Source organism: Rhinoraja longicauda, chromosome 18, assembly GCF_053455715.1.
Source record: "Rhinoraja longicauda isolate Sanriku21f chromosome 18, sRhiLon1.1, whole genome shotgun sequence".
NCBI lineage: Eukaryota > Metazoa > Chordata > Chondrichthyes > Rajiformes > Arhynchobatidae > Rhinoraja > Rhinoraja longicauda.
The window spans coordinates 19,726,246-19,745,269 of record NC_135970.1 but is presented as its reverse complement, the minus strand read 5'-3'; the positions used below and the strand labels follow the sequence as shown (position 1 = coordinate 19,745,269).

Sequence of the window (19,024 nt, the reverse complement as noted above, 5' to 3'; positions counted from 1 at the left end):
TCTGGCGCTGCATTCACTTTAAGGCAGCAACTCTACCACTGCCCCACCATGCCGAAAGTTTTACATTTAGATCCTCCAAGCATTAAAACATGAAACAATATTTCCTCATATTTTATTTAAGATGATGCGTCAATATGGAAACATTCCCTTTGAGTTCCAGGTCAGGTTGGGGGAAAGCAGTGAGGTGGAGATTGTCCCTGTAAAATTAGGGCAGGGTCATTCCCTGGTGTAGGTTGATACAGTGGCCCAGCTATAGATTTGCTACATGACAGTGCCAGAGACCCAGCTCTGATCCTGACTATGGCAGCTGTCTGTACGGAGCTTGTACGTTCTCCCTGTGACTGCTCCGGTTTCCTCCCAGGCTCCAAAGGCGTGCAGGTTTAGTAGCTTAATTGGTTTTGGTAAAATTGTAAATTGTCCCTAGTGTGTAGGATAGTGTTAGCATACGAAGTGATCACTGGTTGGCCTGTTTCTCTAAATCTATAAAGTCTAATCGGAAGAACGACATACAAAACATTGTGGGACCGCCCCCTCCAAAGTTTGTGAGATCTCTTGGGGTTCATTTGAAAAGTTATACAGTGGGATTGGTAACTTATCGATTGGTATAACTGATTTAGGAATCCCTTTTGCGAACTGGAGAACCTCTGTGATCTAAGACTCTGTGAGAGAGACTTAAAGGGTTGAGTAGCCTCCCCATTGTTCCAGACGGTTAGAGTCACAAGTCTTTGGTTGACCGTAATGTGGGTTGTAACATAAGAAAATCAAAGCAAAAAATGCTGGAAACACTCAGCAGGTTGGGCAGCATCTGTGGGAAGAGAAAAGTTAACGTTTTGGGTTGGAGACTTTCCACATTTGGATCTTTTGGCCTTATTATTCATACGTACCCCATTTAAATATTTGCTTCACTTGAGATGCCAGAGGATGCAAATGCTGGAATCTTTCACAAAACACAAACTGTTGGAGGAACTTAGTCAGGCAGCATCTGTGGAGGGGATGTTGTGGGTTGGGATCTTTCTTCAAATTTTTAAGTAGTAGTTTGAGCATTGGCTTGTCAGTGGCAGGTGATGCGTTTCCCAGTGTAAGCCTGTGGGCAGGGTGTTGTTCATCTTTGTGGCTAAATTTTAGCTGGGAAATTGAGAAGTGCACACGCCTCACGCAACAAGCTGCAATAATCACTTAAACATCCAGCACCTGCTGAATTTCCAGTTAATCAGATAAACGGGTCAATCACTAATCAGCCTGGGCACTCCCTCACTTTTGCTTCTCCCGCCCAGCTGCTTCTCGGGTTATCAAAGCGTTCTGGATTTTACAATGCCACATTAACTTTAGAGTAATGGGTTAATTCATGTGGACTTGGGGTAGTAATTTGGACAGGCACGTGGACAGGAAAGGTTCAGGGATATTTAAGCCAAACATGGACAAATGGAATTTTCATAGACGGGACATTTTGTTGGCATGGACGGGATGGATCGAACGGCCTGTTTCTGGGCTGAATGACTCTGACTCCAACGGAGATGTAAAGAGTGGAAAGGAGTTCACTGGTGCTTTTGCTGTGCAATGAACCTTTTGAGATGTGGACAGGAGTGATAAGAATTATGTGATAGCTGGTGGCCAAAAGTTGAGTGTTTTGCAGCGACCCTAAAAAAGGAGAGAGAAGTGAAGAACATGCGTGGGGAGGGAATTCCAGACCTTGGGTTGCCCTCCAGCCATGGGGCGTTTAACTGAGGTGCAGGAGGCCACCATCGAAAGAGCAGAAGAGCTTGCAAAACATTAGAGGATGGAGAACATGAAGGGTTCTACAAATGAGGATGAGAATTTCAAACGTGTAGGCATGTGAGCACGACACACCTGGTGAATGGTCCAATGTTGTTTGCGATAGAGTTTTGGATAAGCTGGAGTTTGGTACAACAGTCACATTCCCATAATCACAGGGTCAGTTCAAGTAGATTAACAGATAGAAGAACGTCCATTTGAATGTGGACTCACTGCACTACACCATGGATAGGATAGGTTTGGAGGAATATGGACCAAACGCAGGCAGGTGGGACTGGCAACCATGGTGGCTGGTGTGGGCAAGTTGGCCGAAAGGCTTGTTTCCACGCTGTATCACTCTGACTATCTATGACTGAGCAATCAGTTGAGTGGAATAAACACACGTTACTTCTCAACGTATTGTATGCTTGCTACCAGATCTAAATTGCACTGGTTCATTATGGGGTTAAAATGCACTAACTGTGACACAATGTGTTTGATTGCTTTGGCTGCATGCTTTTGAAAGATTGCCCATGTTTTTACCTCATGTTGTGATATCCACTTGATATTTTCACCTTCACTTCAGTGGAGTTTATATTTGTGAAACTATTTTTTAGTTTAGCTTTGCAAAATATCTTACAGCTGAATCATCAAATTGAATCTTGCAGCACAGTTGGTCATTTAGCTTGAGTAGGACACAAAATTCTGCAGTAACTCTGGGGGTCAGGTAGCATCTCTGGAGAAAAGGAATAGGTGACGTTTCAGGTCGAAGCCCTTCTTCAGACTGAGAGTCAGGTGGGGGGGGGGAGGGGGAGGGCCATATAGTTTATTGTGTCCGAGCTAACTCGTTGAAAGAATGGTTCAATTAATTCAATTTTCTCTTGCCCACAATCCCTGAATTTTCTCTTTGAAGCACTTACATAATCAATTGCCTTTTAAAAGTTGCCCCTATTCCCTTTCCACCACGCTTTCAGACACCACAATGCAGATCACAGAATCTTCCAGATTGCTGGAGGAACAGCAGGTCAGGCAGCATCTGTGGAGGCAGAGGAGCAGTCGACGTTTTGGGTTGAGACCGTGCAAGAGGGCTGTAATAGTAGAGGGGGGGGGGGGAGATAGCTGGTGAGGAGGAGGGGTGAGGCAGGATCGAGGGGGAGGCATTAGGTGGTACCAGTGAGATGGGGATAATGGGCAGATGGGCAAAGGACTGCTGATTCTGGAATCTGATAAGTCAGGAAGGAGATAAGTTGAACCTAAACTATGTGCTGGAGGAACTCAGCAGGTCAGGCAACATCTGTGGAGGGAATGGACAAACCTTAGACTTCCCGTATGGACAGGCCCGTGTGTGTAGAGAGTAACAGCAACAAGCAGCTGAGATAGACACAAAAAGCTGGAGTAACTCAGCGGGAATGCCTGACCCGCTAAGTTACTCCAGCTTATTGTATCTTATCTTCGGTTTAAACTAGCATCTGCAGTTCCTTCATACACAAGAGGTATCTGCCAACAATGATAAAAATGAATGAAAGGCTCCTTCAGCCCACGTTGTTTGTGCTGACCATGATGACAATTTTAACTCATCCATCTGCCTGTACATGATCCATGCCTCACATTCTCCATTCTCTGCCTGTTCATGTGCCCGCCTCATTGCATCTTAAACATTGCTATCGCACTAGCTTCTCCCACCAAGGGTTGTGTTGAGTACATTGGGATGTTAGCAGACTGGGTAGCCAGTCAGAGAGGACATAATTGTCATGGAGAGGGGAGACGAGGAGCAATGATTTTTCACCGAGAGTTGTGATCCGGACCACCCCAGAAGCAGATTCAATGGGGACTTTCAGGAGGGAATTGGGCAAGAACAACAAAAGGAGGAATTTGCAAATGGAACAGACGTTGAGACACTAAATTGGATGAATATTGGGAATAAAAATGAAAGGGGGAATTAATTAGAGAGAGATCTCACAGACATGATGAGTGAATGGCCTTTTTTAGAGCTGAAATATTCTCTGGGTTTTGTGCTGTGAATAAAACGAGCAAAGGACAATACAAACCTGGGGTTAACACTGGAATTGGAGACATTACTTGTGTTCATGGGTGTGATGGACAGTATTCAAGGCTAGGTTTTGTATTTTGCTTCATTTTAATGGAAATGTGTGTCGTTCTGTGGGGTCACAGTGTGGAGCATGTTGCTTAGCTTATGGAGGTGCAGGTTGGGGAGGGAAGATGTGTGGATGGTTTCTTGGTGTCAGAACACAGCGTGAGATTATGTTCTGGTCTGTTTAAGGATCAGGCAGTGAAAGACAAAGCTCTCCAGAGCATGGCGGCAATGTCTTCAGCACAGATAGTGTCGGCCACGACCATTCAACACAAGCTGGGCTTGCCAGGAATCCCTCGACCTTCCTTCCAAGCAGCTCCCGGGGTAAGTGATGTGGCTTCATTTTCCGGCGTTGTCTTGAACTACAACCTGCCATGTTGGTGTTGCTCATCATTGGGGCGGCACAGTGGCACAGCGGTAGAATTCATAAGTTATAGGAATTCATAAGAATTAGGCCATTTGGACCACTCAACCATTCAATCAATTGCTGATCTATCTTTCCCTCTCAACACCATTCTCCTGCCTTCTCCCCATAACCCCTTGACACCCGTACTAATCAAGAATGTCAAGTCAAGTCAATTTTATTTGTATAGCACATTTAAAAACAACCCACGTTGACCAAAGTGCTGCACATCTGATTAGGAAAAAAAAGAAACATACAGTGGCAGGCAGCCTTAAAAATATCCATCGGCAATGTTGCTGCCTGACAGTGCCAAAGACCCAGGTTCAATCCTGACTGCGGATGCTGTCTGTACGGAGTTTCTACATTCTCCCTGTGACCGTGTGGGTTTTCTCCGGGTGCTCTGGTTATGTAGGTTCATTTACTTCTGTAAATTGTCCCTATAGAACTAGTGTATGGATGATTGCGGTTGGCACGGTGGGTCGAATGGCCTGTTTCCGCGCCGTATATCTAAACTAAACTATCATCAGGTGCTTGAATGCTTCAGCTGTGAGAGCCATGGCATGGATTAGACATCCTATCCACATCCACTCTATCAATGAAGGTACAATGAAGAACAGTACAGCACAGAAACAGGACCTTCGGCCCACAATGTCAGTGCTGAACATGGTATTAAGTTAAACTAATCTCTGCCTATCCAAAAGCCTCTTGTATTTCGGCAAGGCTATAGTGTGGCTTAGACAATAGACCAAACCATAACCTATCTACCACTTTCCCATCTCTGGTTGTATCTCAACTTCAAGATGAATGGTCTAAAACATTTTGGCACTTTAGTGAAGTCAGGTAGCACAGGCACTAGGAGCAAACCATAACTTGACTATTCTGTGTTCATGTCTTTATTCTGATTTACTTTGCAAACATTTTAGGATGTCTTCTGTGGTAATCCCCGACCAATGCTCTAACAGGTTTTGTGTGTTTTTTCCAGTTTTGGCAAAGTGTAATGCCCACAGGACAGCCAGGATCATCACAAGAGTAAGTAGCGCAATCAGCTTGGAGTGGGGTGTTCATTCATGGAGTAAGGGTATGGTTGACAGGCCAACCTTTATTGCCCAGCCCTAATTCTAATTGCACGAGAAAGTGTTGGCTACGGAGATGCTGGAATAATGAGCAAAATGCAAATTGCTAGAAGAACTCAGCAGGCTTGGCAGCATCCATGGAAGGAAATAGACAGATGACATTTTGGGGAATGACCTGTTTTGCATCCTATTTAAAACCATTTAAAGATGGGATGGTGCGCTTGTCACTGTTCAGGCAGAGTTTAGTTTAGAGATACAGTGTGGAAACAGGCCCTTCGGCCTACCATGTCCACACCGACCAGCGATCTCCCACACTAACACTCTCCTACACTTAATAGGGACAATTTACAATTTTACAGAAGACACTTAACCTACAAACCTGCACATCTTTGGAGTGTGGGAGGAAGCCGGAGCACCCAGACCCCATCACAGAGAGAACGTACAAAATCCATACAGACAGCACTCATAGTCAGTATCGAACCTGGGTTTCTTGCGCTGTCAGGCAGCAACTCTACTGCTGCACCACCGTGCCGCCATTGGATTTGGCTGGAAGGATCTTTGAAAGTCCGTCCATATGAATTACTCGGTCGCCTGAGACCCAGCAGCTGATCCCTCCCTCCCCCTACTCCATAATCCCAGCTCCCATGCAATGTCAGGATCCACTGAGTTCCTCCAGCAATTTGCTTTTTGCTCCAGATTCCAGCATCTGCAGCCTCTGTGTCTCTGAATGCTGCAATGTTAACCTTGTGCATCCCAGTAAATGTGAAATCAACACCATGAATGAAGCTTGATGTCGGATATTCACTGAGCATTAGCTGATTTCCAGTTTTTCTGAAGAGCGCTCCAATTTTGGCATCTTGCAGTGCATATTGAGGTCATTCAGGCCATGTTAGCACTTTGAAAGTACTATTTTAACTAGATCCAATCTCTTTCAGCCACCCTTTTCCCCAAACTCTACCATTTCTGTCCCCTTCATGTGTCTATCCTTTCCAAAGTAAAAATTGTTTGTGTTTAGCTTATTGGCACGTGTACTGAGATACAGTGAAAAGCTTTTGTTGCATACGTGCAAGATAATGTTGAGTAAAGTCCCATCAAAGATAGTCCAAGGGTCTCCAATGAGGTAGATGGTCGCTCAGGACCGGTCTCTAATTGTTGGTAGGATGGTTCAGTTGCCCGATAACAGCTGGGAAGAAACTGTCCCAGAATCTGGTCGTATGCGTTTTCATACTTCCATACGTTTTTGCTTCCTCCATGCTTTCAGATAGTGCTTTTCAGACCTTTCGTGAAATATGTATGTTTGTGACAAAGTCAAGTCAAGTCAAGTCAATTTTATTTGTATAGCACATTTAAAAACAACCCACGTTGACCAAAGTGCTGTACATCTGATTAGGTACTAAGGAAAAAAAATGAAACATACAGTAGCACGCAAACAGTTCACAGCGCCTCCTCAATGAGCCTCAAACGCTAGGGAGTAGAAATAGGTTTTGAGCCTGGACTTAAAGGAGTCGATGGAGGGGGCAGTTCTGATGGGGAGAGGGATGCTGTTCCACAGTCTAGGAGCTGCAACCGCAAAAGCGCGGTCACCCCTGAGCTTAAGCCCAGACCGCGGGATAGTGAGTAGCCCCAAGTCGGCCGACCTGAGGGACCTGGAGTTAGAGAGGGGGGTTAGAAGATTTTTGATGTGGGGGGGGAATGTCCATTTAGGGCTTTATACGTGAATAGGAGGAGCTTGAAGTTGATTCTGTACCGTACAGGGAGCCAGTGGAGAGAGGCCAGAATCGGGGTGATGTGGTCCCTTTTACGGGTACCCGTCAGGAGTCTCGCTGCGGCGTTTTGGACCAGTTGCAGGCGGGACAGGGAAGATTGGCTGATCCCAGTGTATAGGGAGTTGCAGTAGTCTAGGCGGGAGGAAATGAAAGCGTGAATGATTTTTTCTGTGTCGTCGAATTGGAGGAAAGGTTTGATTTTAGCTATGGTTCGAAGTTGGAAGAAGCTGGCTTTTACCACAGCGTTGACTTGCTTATCAAATTTTAATGCAGAGTCAAATATCATGCCGAGGTTTTTGACATGCGGTTTGACTAGGCAGGATAGACTTCCAAGACTGCCTGTTATCGATTTGATGGAGTCGGGGGGGGGGGGGGGCGAATAGGATGACCTCAGACTTGCTCTCATTTAATTGGAGGAAGTTCTGTGCCATCCAACATTTTATGTCCTCAAGGCAGTGTAAGAGGCTGTTTAAATTTGACTGGTTGTTGGGTTTCAGGGGGAGGTAAAGCTGAGTGTCATCGGCATAGCAGTGGAAAGAAATGCCGTGCCTTTGAATGATTTGGCGAACAGTGTTGGAAGCACAGGTCAGGCAGCATCCGTGGAGAGAGTAACGTGGTTGATGCTTCAGGTCATGTTTTCTCTCCCCCCCCCCCCCCCCCTCCATTGCTTTGCAAATCAGGCTCCATAAAACTTGGAAGATCATCCAGGAAGTGAAAAGATCTTGACTGTTAGATTGCTTGTGGGAGATAGGGGAAAGCCGATTTAGTTCACAGCTCAGGATGAAATCTTCTGAATCATGCAAGTTAATTGTTACCTGTAAACTGCTCATTAGATGTTTGTGCTGTGCAGTGAATCATTGTGCAGTGTTGATATGCAAGACGTGTTTGTTGCGTTCAGTAACATGGATGTTTTTTCTTGCAGTGTGAAGCCCTTTGCTCAGCAGGCTTATGCAGCCCAGCCAGCAGTCACAACATCTATTTCAGGTAAGATACAGGCACTTGTTTTCACTTGCTCTTCTCTGCTCTCTTTGGTCCCACCTTACCCCACTGTGCAGCCACACCCGCCCATCCCCTTTTCTCCCTCCCACCTTTTTTTGTATGACTCTCTTCTCCCACACCATCCTGACCATGCTCTCCTCTTGCTGCTACCATCGGGAGCCTGAAAACCAGGTTCCTCCCTGCAACCACCAACCTCTTGAATACTGCGTAGCACTAACCTCAGCAACTGCGATTTTCTCTGGAGATAGACTCAAAATGCTGGAGTAACTCAGCGGGTCGGGCAGTATCTCTGGAGAAAAGGAATAGGTGACGTTTCAGGTCGCGACCCTTCTTCAGACTGAAGTTACTGAGTTACTCCAGCATTTTGTGTCTATCTTCGGTGTAAACCAGCACCTGTAGTTTCTTCCTGCACATGATTTTCTATGGACTGTGTCTTTGGGCGCACTATGGGTTTCGGTTTTCCACTATTACTGTCTGGTTACCTTGTATTACGGTTATTAATTTTTTATATGTCGGATTATTTTATATTTATTTTTGTGTTATTGTGTTAATGGGCCTGTAAAGCTGCAGTAAGAAATGTTATTATTCCGTGGCCAGTAACTCATGGCAGTTAAACACTTTTGGGATGTTGCTAAATGTTGTGAAAATATCTACTTCCACCTCCTCAGGCAACATTCACGCGTGACACTTGACTCTTACTTTCTCTCCATGTCTCTCTGTTTCTTTCCATTCACAATCTGCCTCTCGCTCTGTTTCTGTCTCTTATCTCTTCGCCTCTGCCAAAGAAAAAGCCCTCGCATCTTAAAAACCAAGCCAGGACATTCCTCTAATAAGCCCGTTGGCTGATAAAGTAGTTAATTTGCTCTCTCAACTGCTTGAGTATTACCTGATTGTTCAGCTTCATGGAGCTGGTGGTGATTGTCTGTCACCTTGTGAATGCGTGTGATGTGCATAGTTTCTTTGGAGTTTAATATAATTAAGCCATGCATCACAGACCGGTTAGTGGGTGCAGGGACAAATGGTTTTATCCTGTGGTCAGTTTATGTTCTGCCCTTATAGATACAGCTCGGAAACAGCCCTTCAGCCCAATTCGTCCATGATGACCAAGGTGCCCATCCAAGCTAATCCCATTTGCCTGCGTTTGGCCCATATCCCTCTAAACCTTTCTTTTCCATGCACCTGTGCAAATGTTTAAATGTTGGTGTACCCTGCCGCAACTACTTCCTCTAGCAGCTCATTCCATATACCCACCACCAGCTGTGTGGAAAAAGTTGCCCCTTGGGTTCCTATTAAATCTTTCCCCTTTCACCATACACCTATTTTCTTGAATTTCTTGATTCCCCTACCCGGGGAAAATATACTCTGCGTTCATCCTATTTCGCCTCATGATTTTCTACATTGCTATAAGATCGCTGTAAAGTGGAAGGCAGTCCGATTTATTTTCTATTTTTGATGTGTAGGTTACGAGAGCACAGCTGCCCCAACCCCTTCAGTCCCTGCATGGCAAGGCCGATCCATTGGCACATCGAAACTTAGGCTTGTGGAATTCTCGGCCTTCCTGGAGCAGCAGAGAGACCCGAACTCGGTAAGGCTTGCACAGTTAATTCAGTCCGTTTGTGAACTGTGGGAGGAACTCAGAAAGCGACCACTTGTATTTCACCCTCCTGGTTTGGATCATTGGAACTAATTCAACGGTTGATACAACCCAGGCATCTCTTTTAATGCACTCAATTCAGTAAACTTTTGCATCATCTTTTGTAAATAAGCCTTACAATCAACTCATCCATAAATAGGCCAGAAAAAAAATTATCTCAATTTTGACAAACATGATGGGTTTAAAAAATTAGTTCAGTTTCGTTTATTTTCCAAATAGTTCCAATTCCAATTAGTTTTTTCCCCAATCATCACAGTGCATTCTGAGGAAGAGGTGTTCATTTTTAATGTTTGTGTTGAATGAATGGAGAGATGCATTTGGCACTACAATATTTAATATTGGGACAATAATGGAACTAATTCTGTTGACTTTTTGTTGACTTTAAACTTATACAATTTTAATTTGAGGCTTTAGAGATACAGAGCGGAAACAGGTCCCTGTACCCACTGAGTCCGCACCGACCAGCCTGTACACCCAACACTATCTAACACACCAGGACCAATTTCCAATTTTACCAAAGCCAATTAACCTACAAACCTGTGCATCTTTGGAGTGGGAAGAAACCGGAGCACCCTTAGAAAACCCATACGCTCAGGGAGAACGTACAAATTCCAGGCGGCACTCATAGTCGGAACCAAACCTGGGTCTCTAGCGCTGTAGGCAGTAACTCTACTGCTGGCCCACTGTGCTGCCCTCTTGTTGAGAGTTTGGTATTCTAATTAACAGCGCAATGAAATGTCATGGATTTAGATTAGTACCTGATTATCTTATTTGTCCTCAAGCATAGAGTCACAGTTATAGTCAGAAAGTCATACAGCACTGAAACAAACCTTTTGGTTCAACTCATCCATGCTGATTGAGATGGCCTGTAGACACTAGTCCCGTTTGCCTGCATTTGGCTCATATATCCCTCTAAACCTTTACTATGCATGTAAAGACGTACAGGTATGTAGGTTAATTGGCTGGGTAAATGTAAAAAAAATTGTCCCTAGTGGGTGTAGGATAGTGTTAATGTACGGGGATCGCTGGGCGGCACGGACTTGGAGGGCCGAAAAGGCCTGTTTCCGGCTGTATATATATGATATGATATGATATGATACCTGTCCATGTCTTTTAAATGCTGTTATTGTACCTGCCTCAACTACTTCCTCTGGCAGTTCGTTCCATATACTGTGTGAAAATGTTGCCCTTAGGTTCCTATTAAATCTTTCCCCTCTCAACTTAAATCAATGCCCTCTTGATTCCTCTACCCTGGGGAAAAAGACTGTGCGTTCACCCTATCTATTCCCCTCATGATTTTATGTACCTCTATAAGATCACCCCTCAGCCTTCTGCACTCATTTCCAAACTGCATTGCCCAAGTAACTTAACTGGGCTGTTTTCCAATTTAATGCTGAAAGTGAGGTTAAGTAGAAATGTCAAATATCATTGATTAAAAAAATCTTTGTTTAAATTACACTCAGAAGTCCATTAAAGATTAGTTGCTTTGATAGGGAACTGGGGTCGCGGTTGTTGCCTGGGGTGAGAAAGTTTTCTGCTCTCAAGGACATCCTTGAACCATGTTTTATGGAAAGGTAGCACCTTTCTCGTACACTTCTGTCACAGTTTTCAATTATACTGGGCCATGGCAGATTGACGTTGGGTGTATTAAGTCAATGCCAGCTCCTAACAGAGCAGTGCCATTTATAAGCTGAGGCTCACACTGCAAAGAAACAGGCCCTTCAGCCTACCATTGTCCATACTGACCATCAACTGGACAACTATTCCAATCCTATTTGGGTCTTGTATCTTGACAATGCAAGTGTTCGTCAACATACCTCTTAAATATCGGAAGCTTAAACTGTCAAGAAAAATAGTGAAATATTTTTTGTAAATAACTGAATAAAAAGTAATTGCTTTAATTATGATTGGAAAATATAATACATTTTCCTTTAATGGACAGTTGTCAAGTACACTTTGGATGGAGACATTGAAATTGTTTGGAGATGGGCAAAGAAATTCAAAACCAAAGATTAGTCTGTTTACCCAGAAAACTAGAGGAACAGAACCCTCTGTAACTCCTTCTAATAAAGGCAAGGTCATTTCTACAGAAAGTAACAGTGCGTGAAATACAATTACGTATAAATGACGTGTAAAATTAATCTCAGTCACATAAACGAGGCCAACAGGCTGTTGTTAGCAAAATCATCCAGTCATCTCCATTCTCATTGAGTATAATTTTATCCTGGGTACATAACCCAAAGGTTAACACCCGTGCCAAATAATGCAGTATGGTCAAGGAGGGGTGAGAGAAGTTATAAATACGTCTTGGTACAATCTCACTGAGGCTCCCAAATAGAATATGACCAACTTATTTGCACAGACATTTAGAGGGATCTGTCTTGGTATCCTGAGCAAAACAATAAACTATTGGAGGAACTTAGCGGGCCAGGCAGCATCTGGAGAGGGGAATGGGCAGACGACATTTCTGGTCAGGACCCTTCTTCAAACTGATATAATTAGGTGTCCTTGTAGATTAGTTTTGTTTAGTTTAGTGATACAGCGTGGAAACAGGCCCTTCGGCCGAGTCTGCACCGACCAGCAAACCCCGCTCATTAACGCTATCCTACACACACAAGGGACCATTTACAATTTTATCAAGCCAATTAGCCTACAAACCTGTACATCTTTGGAGTGTGGGAGGAAACTGGAGCTCCCGGAGAAAAGCCATGCCCATCATGGGAAAAAAAGTACGATATGTTGGAAATGTATTTATCCCAGGAGGGAAATTAATCTACCAACAGACATAAAACACAAGATACATGAAATTAAAGTGATGAGTGGAAAGGATTGGGGATGTGCAAAGATTGGGGGGGGGGGGGGGGAGGGAGAGATAGTCAGTCTATCCCATGACAGAAAGGGGAGGAGTTGTACAGTTGAATGATCTCCTGTGGCGTTCTGTCCTGAATCTCGGTGGAACCAGTCGGTTGGTGAAGGTCCTCCTCAGGTTGACCAGAGTGACATGGAGGGGGTGAGCTCTGTATAGACTGTACAGACAGCACCCCTAATCAGGATTGAGCCCGGGTCTTTGGTGCTGTAAAACAGCAACTCTATCACTGCCACCGATTGAAAAGTGGCTCACTTTGCATCGGCTCTAATGTTTAAGTTGTTTTGATGAGATGTTGAAGCTTGTCCTTCCCGAGTATTTTTTTCTTTAATTAAAATTCTTTTAATGCACTCAATGTGAGCTCTCGTTATTTGAATCATTAGCCTATGCCTGTGAGCTCCATAGCATTGTGCGGGTTGGATTTGTTTCTGTAGAAGTGATAACGTTGCACTTTTCATCTTTTTATGCAGTATAACAAGCACCTCTTTGTACATATTGGACAGACCAACCATTCCTACAGTGACCCTTTGCTCGAATCTGTGGACATTCGCCAAATCTATGATAAGTTCCCAGAGAAAAAAGGTGGCCTTAAGGAACTGTATGGAAAAGGACCTCATAATGCCTTTTTCCTTGTGAAATTCTGGGTAAGCACATCACTTGCAATGAATTTTTGTAAGATTTATCTGTTGTGCCTCAGTTGGCAATGGGTTCTTCATCCACATGGTACAATGAGCAGGGCAAAAGAGTAGAAAAATGCATTGAAAACGGTGGGAGGTCTTGGCAACGATATAAGCAAATATAAGCATCGATATGTTTGGTTAAATTGTGGCCTGTTTTTGTGCTGTTAACTCTTTTGCAGAAATATATTGGGTTCTCCCGAAAATAAATCTTATTATGAATGTTCTTTGGGGAAGTAAATGGTACCAAATAGGTCAATCTATAACATGACTAAAACACAAGTTATTGGAGAGACTCAACTCAGGAGGGTCAGACAGCATCTGTGGAAAGAATGGACAGATGATGTTTCAGTTTGGGACCTTTCTTCAGACTGAATCTTCTCTTCGTGATTCTAGCATCTACAGCTTTTTATGCCTTAATCTGTAACTTCGCGTTTACTACCTCATCTGTGGTTGTGGTTTAAACATAGTGCTTTATTCCTTTCTAATAACATAAGGATATTGTGATCCCAGCAGTGGGGTAGGTCTGTTGCAGTCAGTGGTTTATTGAATGAGGTTTAATTGCATATTAGTTTGTTATTGTCACATGTACTGAGAAACAGTGAAAACCTTTTGTCTGTTCAAATCATACTATCCATCAGTACCTTCAAGCCCACTCAACAGGTAGTGCGAAGAGAAAAGTACCAGAGTGCAGAATATAGTGTTACAGTTGTAATAAAATAGTCCAATGTCCGTAATGAAGTAAGCTGGGAGATCAAGACCACACCCTATCTGATGGGAGGACCGTTCAGTAGTCTGTTAACACGGGAAAGAGCTGCTCCTGTCTCTGAAGGTTTGTCTCAAAATATAAAGTGCTGGAGGAACTCAGCGGGTCATAGTGCCTGACTCACTGAATTCCTCCAGCGCTTTGTGTTTTGCACAAGATTCCAGCATCTGCCGTTCTTTTTGTTTCGAAGGTTTGTCTCAGGAAGATCATGTTTATTAGCGGTCCCGAATATATGTACTAATTCATGCAGTAGGTTATTTAATATAAATGCAGGCATGTATACATTACATGTTATGTAATATTATAACGTTCAAATTATTGACCAGACAGCCTGTGGACATGATGTGGGAGTCTCATTTCGGCATTTGGGGATTTTGTATTCAAATAATCGGATAAACTTGCAATAAATGCAAATGTAAGTAATGTAGGGAAATCACCAGATTGTTGCTATTAAACACATTTGTTTCACTAATGCCCGACCCTGTGTGACTCCTGACCACAGCAATGGGCCAACTCTTCGCTGTCTGCTAATGATGCAATAAGCCAGGAATAGAAAATAAAATTCTGGTCCTGACACAGTTTTTTAAAAAAGACCCAATTTTCTCCTCGGATAAATAGGCCTGTTGATATTTGCTGCTCATAGCTAATGTTTTATCAGTGCCAGAAGGTTAGATTAAGAATTCTACCCCACATTTGTGTTCTAGTATTCCATTAACCAAGCGGACTCCTGATCAGAATTATCATTAATCCATCTTTTTTTTTCACATTCAGCATTTAATTTTTATTAAGAACACAGTACAGCACAGGAACAGGCCCTTTGGCCCACAATGTCTGTGTTGAACATGATGCCAAGATGAACTAATCTTATTTGCCTGCACTTGGTCCAATTATTCAGTTTGCTTTAGATTAAATATTTGTCACGTGTCCAGAGATACAATGAAGTGCCTGCTGTCCAGTTCGATCATACCATACATGAGTACAATAGATCCTCTTCTGGAACAGCACGTGGAGAGTTTCCACACTCCATCTTGGAACTCCCAAAGTCTCTGAAAAGTCCAATCTTGGCCCAAGGAATTAAATTCAATTTCTTATTTTCGCTCTTTAAGGCCCAGTGTCTCAGAAGCGCTGGATCATAAGATCATAAGGGATAGGAGCAGAATTAGGCAATTCGGCCCATCAAGCCTTCTCCGCCATTCGATCATGGCTGATCTATTTTTTCCCCCTTAACCCCATTCTCTTGCCTTCTCCCCATAACCTATGATGCCCTTACTAATCAAGAATATATCAATCCCCGCCTTAAAAGTACCCAATGACTTAGTTTGAGGTACAGTGAAAAGCTTTTGTTTGCATGCTATCTGGTCAAAGAAAAGATTATACATGAATACAATCAAGCTGTCCACAGACAAAGGGTACATATTTAGTGCAAGATTAAGTCTGATAAAGTTCGATTAAAGATCATTTAAAAGTCTCCAAATGAGGATGATAGGCCAGGACCACACTCTAGCTGATGAGAGAACCATTCAGTTGCCTGATAACAGCTGGGAAGAAACTGTCCCTTCATACTTGCCTGATGGGAGGGGGGAAAGGAAGGGGTGACTGAGGTGAGATTGGTCCTTGATTATGCTTGGCCTCCACCCCCGGCTAAAAAAAATCCTCATCTCCATTCTAAAGGTACATCTTTTTATTCTGAGGCTGTGCCCTCTGGTCCTAGACTCTTCCACTCCTGGAAACATCCTCTCCACATCCACTCTATTAAGGCCTTTCATTATTCAGTAGGTTTTAATGAGACCCCCCCCATATCCGTCTAAACCAGCAACTCCAGGCCCAGAGCGGTCAAACACTCCTTATACAGTGATCATTTTCGTAGACCACCCCTGGACCCTCTCCAATGCCAACACATTCTTCCTCAGATATGGGGCCCAAAACTGCTCACAATTTCCCAAATTTCTAACCCTTTTCTGTTTAGACCGTGCTATTCAGATAGCATGGTCTGGTCGTCAACCCTTGACTATTCAGATTATTATTGTAATTAAATGAAACTTATAAAGAATTTGATATTGTTTCCATGATTTATTTCTTACACCTTTGTTTGCAGCAATGTTTGAGAGATTAATCTTGTAATCATGGTAGTTTGCAGGACGATTGTGGGAGAGTTGGTCTTTGTAGGTTGTGGACCAAGAATGTTTCACTTTGGGCCTTACAGTTAGGATTTTCCCAGCCTTGCAAGCGCTTGGCTCCCAGTAACCTCCTGCTGGCCAAGAGCTCCATCTGGTGGCGTGGCTGAGATTTCTTCAAACATGACACATTCAGGAGTTTTGGCCAAGTGATATGGGAGATGAGGGAATTGAACTTGTGGCCACTCTACACTCATTGTTGTTTTGTTTTTTGGCTGGGCCAACTTTCATTTGGTGTTTGACTGATTGTCTCAAGGTTTTGTGGTCATCCTTGCTGGCTGGAGAGATTGGAACATAAGGTCAGAACCAGGGCAAAGGGTAGTTTAAGGCACAGTTTGAGGAGCAGTTTGGATTCGAGGGAATTATCTGCTCTAGTGTCCTGGATCATTGGGAGTGATAGCCATTTTTGAATGCTGAAGTTATCTCGTTGAACAGTGGAATAGCCTTGAGAATGGTGTATGGCCTATTTCAGCTCTTGTTTCTAACCCTTTCTCTTACATTCTTCATTCAAAAGCAACTGAAAACAGAGACCCTTCAACATTCTCAGATAGCCATAGCAGAGCCCACAACTCTTCGCATTATCCTCACTTACAGCCCAGAGAAAGGCACTTTGACCCTCTTGTGCTGGCCATCAAGTGCCTATCTATACGAATCCTATTTTTCTGCACTGTCTTCTATGTCACGGCGTTTCAAGTGCTCAACAATATATTTGTTGAAATGTGAGACTATCTGCTTTCAAAATCCATCTATGGCAGTGTATTCCAGATTTCAACCACCAACCATTCTTCACCAAATCCCATCTAACCTATGTGTCCCTTACTTTATACCTGTTCCCTCTGGTTATTAACTCCTCTGCCAAGGGAAAAGGTTTCTCTCTGTCTTAACATTGATAATTGTGTATATCTTCTGCACACCCCACCTCCTCTCCTTATCCTTTCTTGCTTCAAATAAAACCAATCCCAGACTCTCCAGTCTCTACTCATGGCTGAACTGCTCATAAGTTGGTATTGCAGAGGTGTTTAGAAAGGCACATGGATATGCAGAGAATTCAGGGATACGGATCATGTGCAGGCAGAGGATATTATTTAACTCTGCATCATGTTTGGCATGGACATTGTGGGCCGAATGGTCTGTTCCTGTATGGTAGGGCTCTGGGGAGTGTTGTAGAGCAGAGCGATCTAGGAGTGCAGGTACATAGTCCCTTGAAAGTGACATCACAGGTGAATAGGGTAGTCAAGAAGGCTTTTGGCACACTGGCCTTTATCAGAGTATTGAGTATAGAAGTTTGGAGGTCATGTTACAGCTGCATAAGACATTGGTGAGGTCACATTTAGAGTATTGTGTTCAGTTTTGGTCACTGTGTTATAGGAAAGATGTTGTAAAGCTGGAAAGGATGCAGAAGATTTAGAAGGAGTTTGCCAGGACTGGAGGGCCTGAGCTATAGGGAGAGGTTGAGCAGGCGAGTCCTTTCTTTTTTTTTGGAGCGCTGGAGGATGAGCTGTGATCTTTTAGAGGTGTACAAGATTATGTGAGGAATAGATCGGGTAACTTAACAGAATCTGGTGCCCTGAGTAAGGGGAATCAAGAACAATAATGGAAGAATCTAAAACTAAAGGTCATAGATTTCAGGTGCAAGTATTAGAAAGGATGTGAGGAAACATTATTTTTCAGAGAGATTGCTTGGAATCTGGAATGCACTGCCTGAGGCAGTGATGGAGACAGATAGTCTACAACTTTTAAAAGTATCCAGGTGTGCACTTGGCCAGGGAATTAAAGGTAACAGACCTGGTGCTTCATGAATGGGATTAGAATAGATGGGTTCTTGATGGTCAGCATGTATGTGGTGACACTGCATATCAAGAAAGTGAATGTCATAGTCCAGTATGCAAAACAAATCTGAGATTTGCAGACTAGCTTGGCATGTGAATCCAACTTCATACAGTCACTGTGTCTTTGTTGCATGCGTGAACATCTAGCTGATATACGCATTCTCAGTATTTCACAGGGCTGCACAGTGGTGCATGTGGTCGAGCCTCTGCCTCACTAAGCCAGAGACCTGGGTTGGATCCTGCTCTTGGGTGCTGTCTGTGTGGCGTTTTTGTGTTCTCTCTGTGACTGCTTGGGTTTACACTGATGCTCTGGTTTTCTCCCACATCCCAAAGATGTGTAGGTTGGAGGGTTAGTTGGCCTTTGTTGATTACCCATAATATAGTGATGAGTTGTAGAATCTGGGGGGGAATTGTTAGGAATATGGGGAGAATAAAATGGGATGAAGTAAATGGGTGGTTAAACGTTGGCGCAGACTTGGTGGGCTGAAGGCCGGTTTCCATGCTGTACTACGCTATGATCTCTTAATGGTTAATAAAACTGGTATTTAGTCTCTCTGGGATTTGCAATTAACTTATTGTGCAGAAACACACGAGTAATTCTCCACTGAAATATCGTTTTTACTGATCTGAACCATTCAGACGTGAAGTTTACAGATTATTGGAAAAGATATCCATCGTAATGTGTAATCTTTGTATTGTCGTAATCGATTCAAAATAGACCAAGGTTAGAGTTAATATAGTCAGCATCTTGTCTTATAGGACAAGCCATGGGTACAAAGGTAACATCTTTGACACAAGGCCTGTGCAGTACAGAAACAGACCCTCTGGCCTACCTGGTCCATGCCAACAGAGGTGGTATATCGTGCAAGTCCAATTTGCCTTCATTTTGAGCGATATCCCTCTTAACCCTTTCCTCTCCTTGTATCTGTCCAAATGTCTTTAAAAAGTGCTGGAGAAGGAATTCCTCAACTTT

The 19,024-nt window shown here is 43.5% G+C and overlaps 1 protein-coding gene across 1 annotated transcript in view; it reads left to right on the top strand.

Annotated features, from left to right (window-relative positions):
* Window positions 1–19,024, top strand: part of LOC144602163 (transcriptional enhancer factor TEF-1) — a 124,684-nt gene that overhangs the window by 87,849 nt on the left and 17,811 nt on the right. Inside the window, exons 8-12 of the mRNA XM_078414900.1 lie at window positions 4,034–4,168; window positions 5,230–5,276; window positions 8,009–8,070; window positions 9,546–9,670; window positions 13,076–13,249. Coding sequence (XP_078271026.1) covers window positions 4,034–4,168; window positions 5,230–5,276; window positions 8,009–8,070; window positions 9,546–9,670; window positions 13,076–13,249 — 543 coding nt within the window. The remainder of the gene's footprint in view (window positions 1–4,033; window positions 4,169–5,229; window positions 5,277–8,008; window positions 8,071–9,545; window positions 9,671–13,075; window positions 13,250–19,024) is intronic.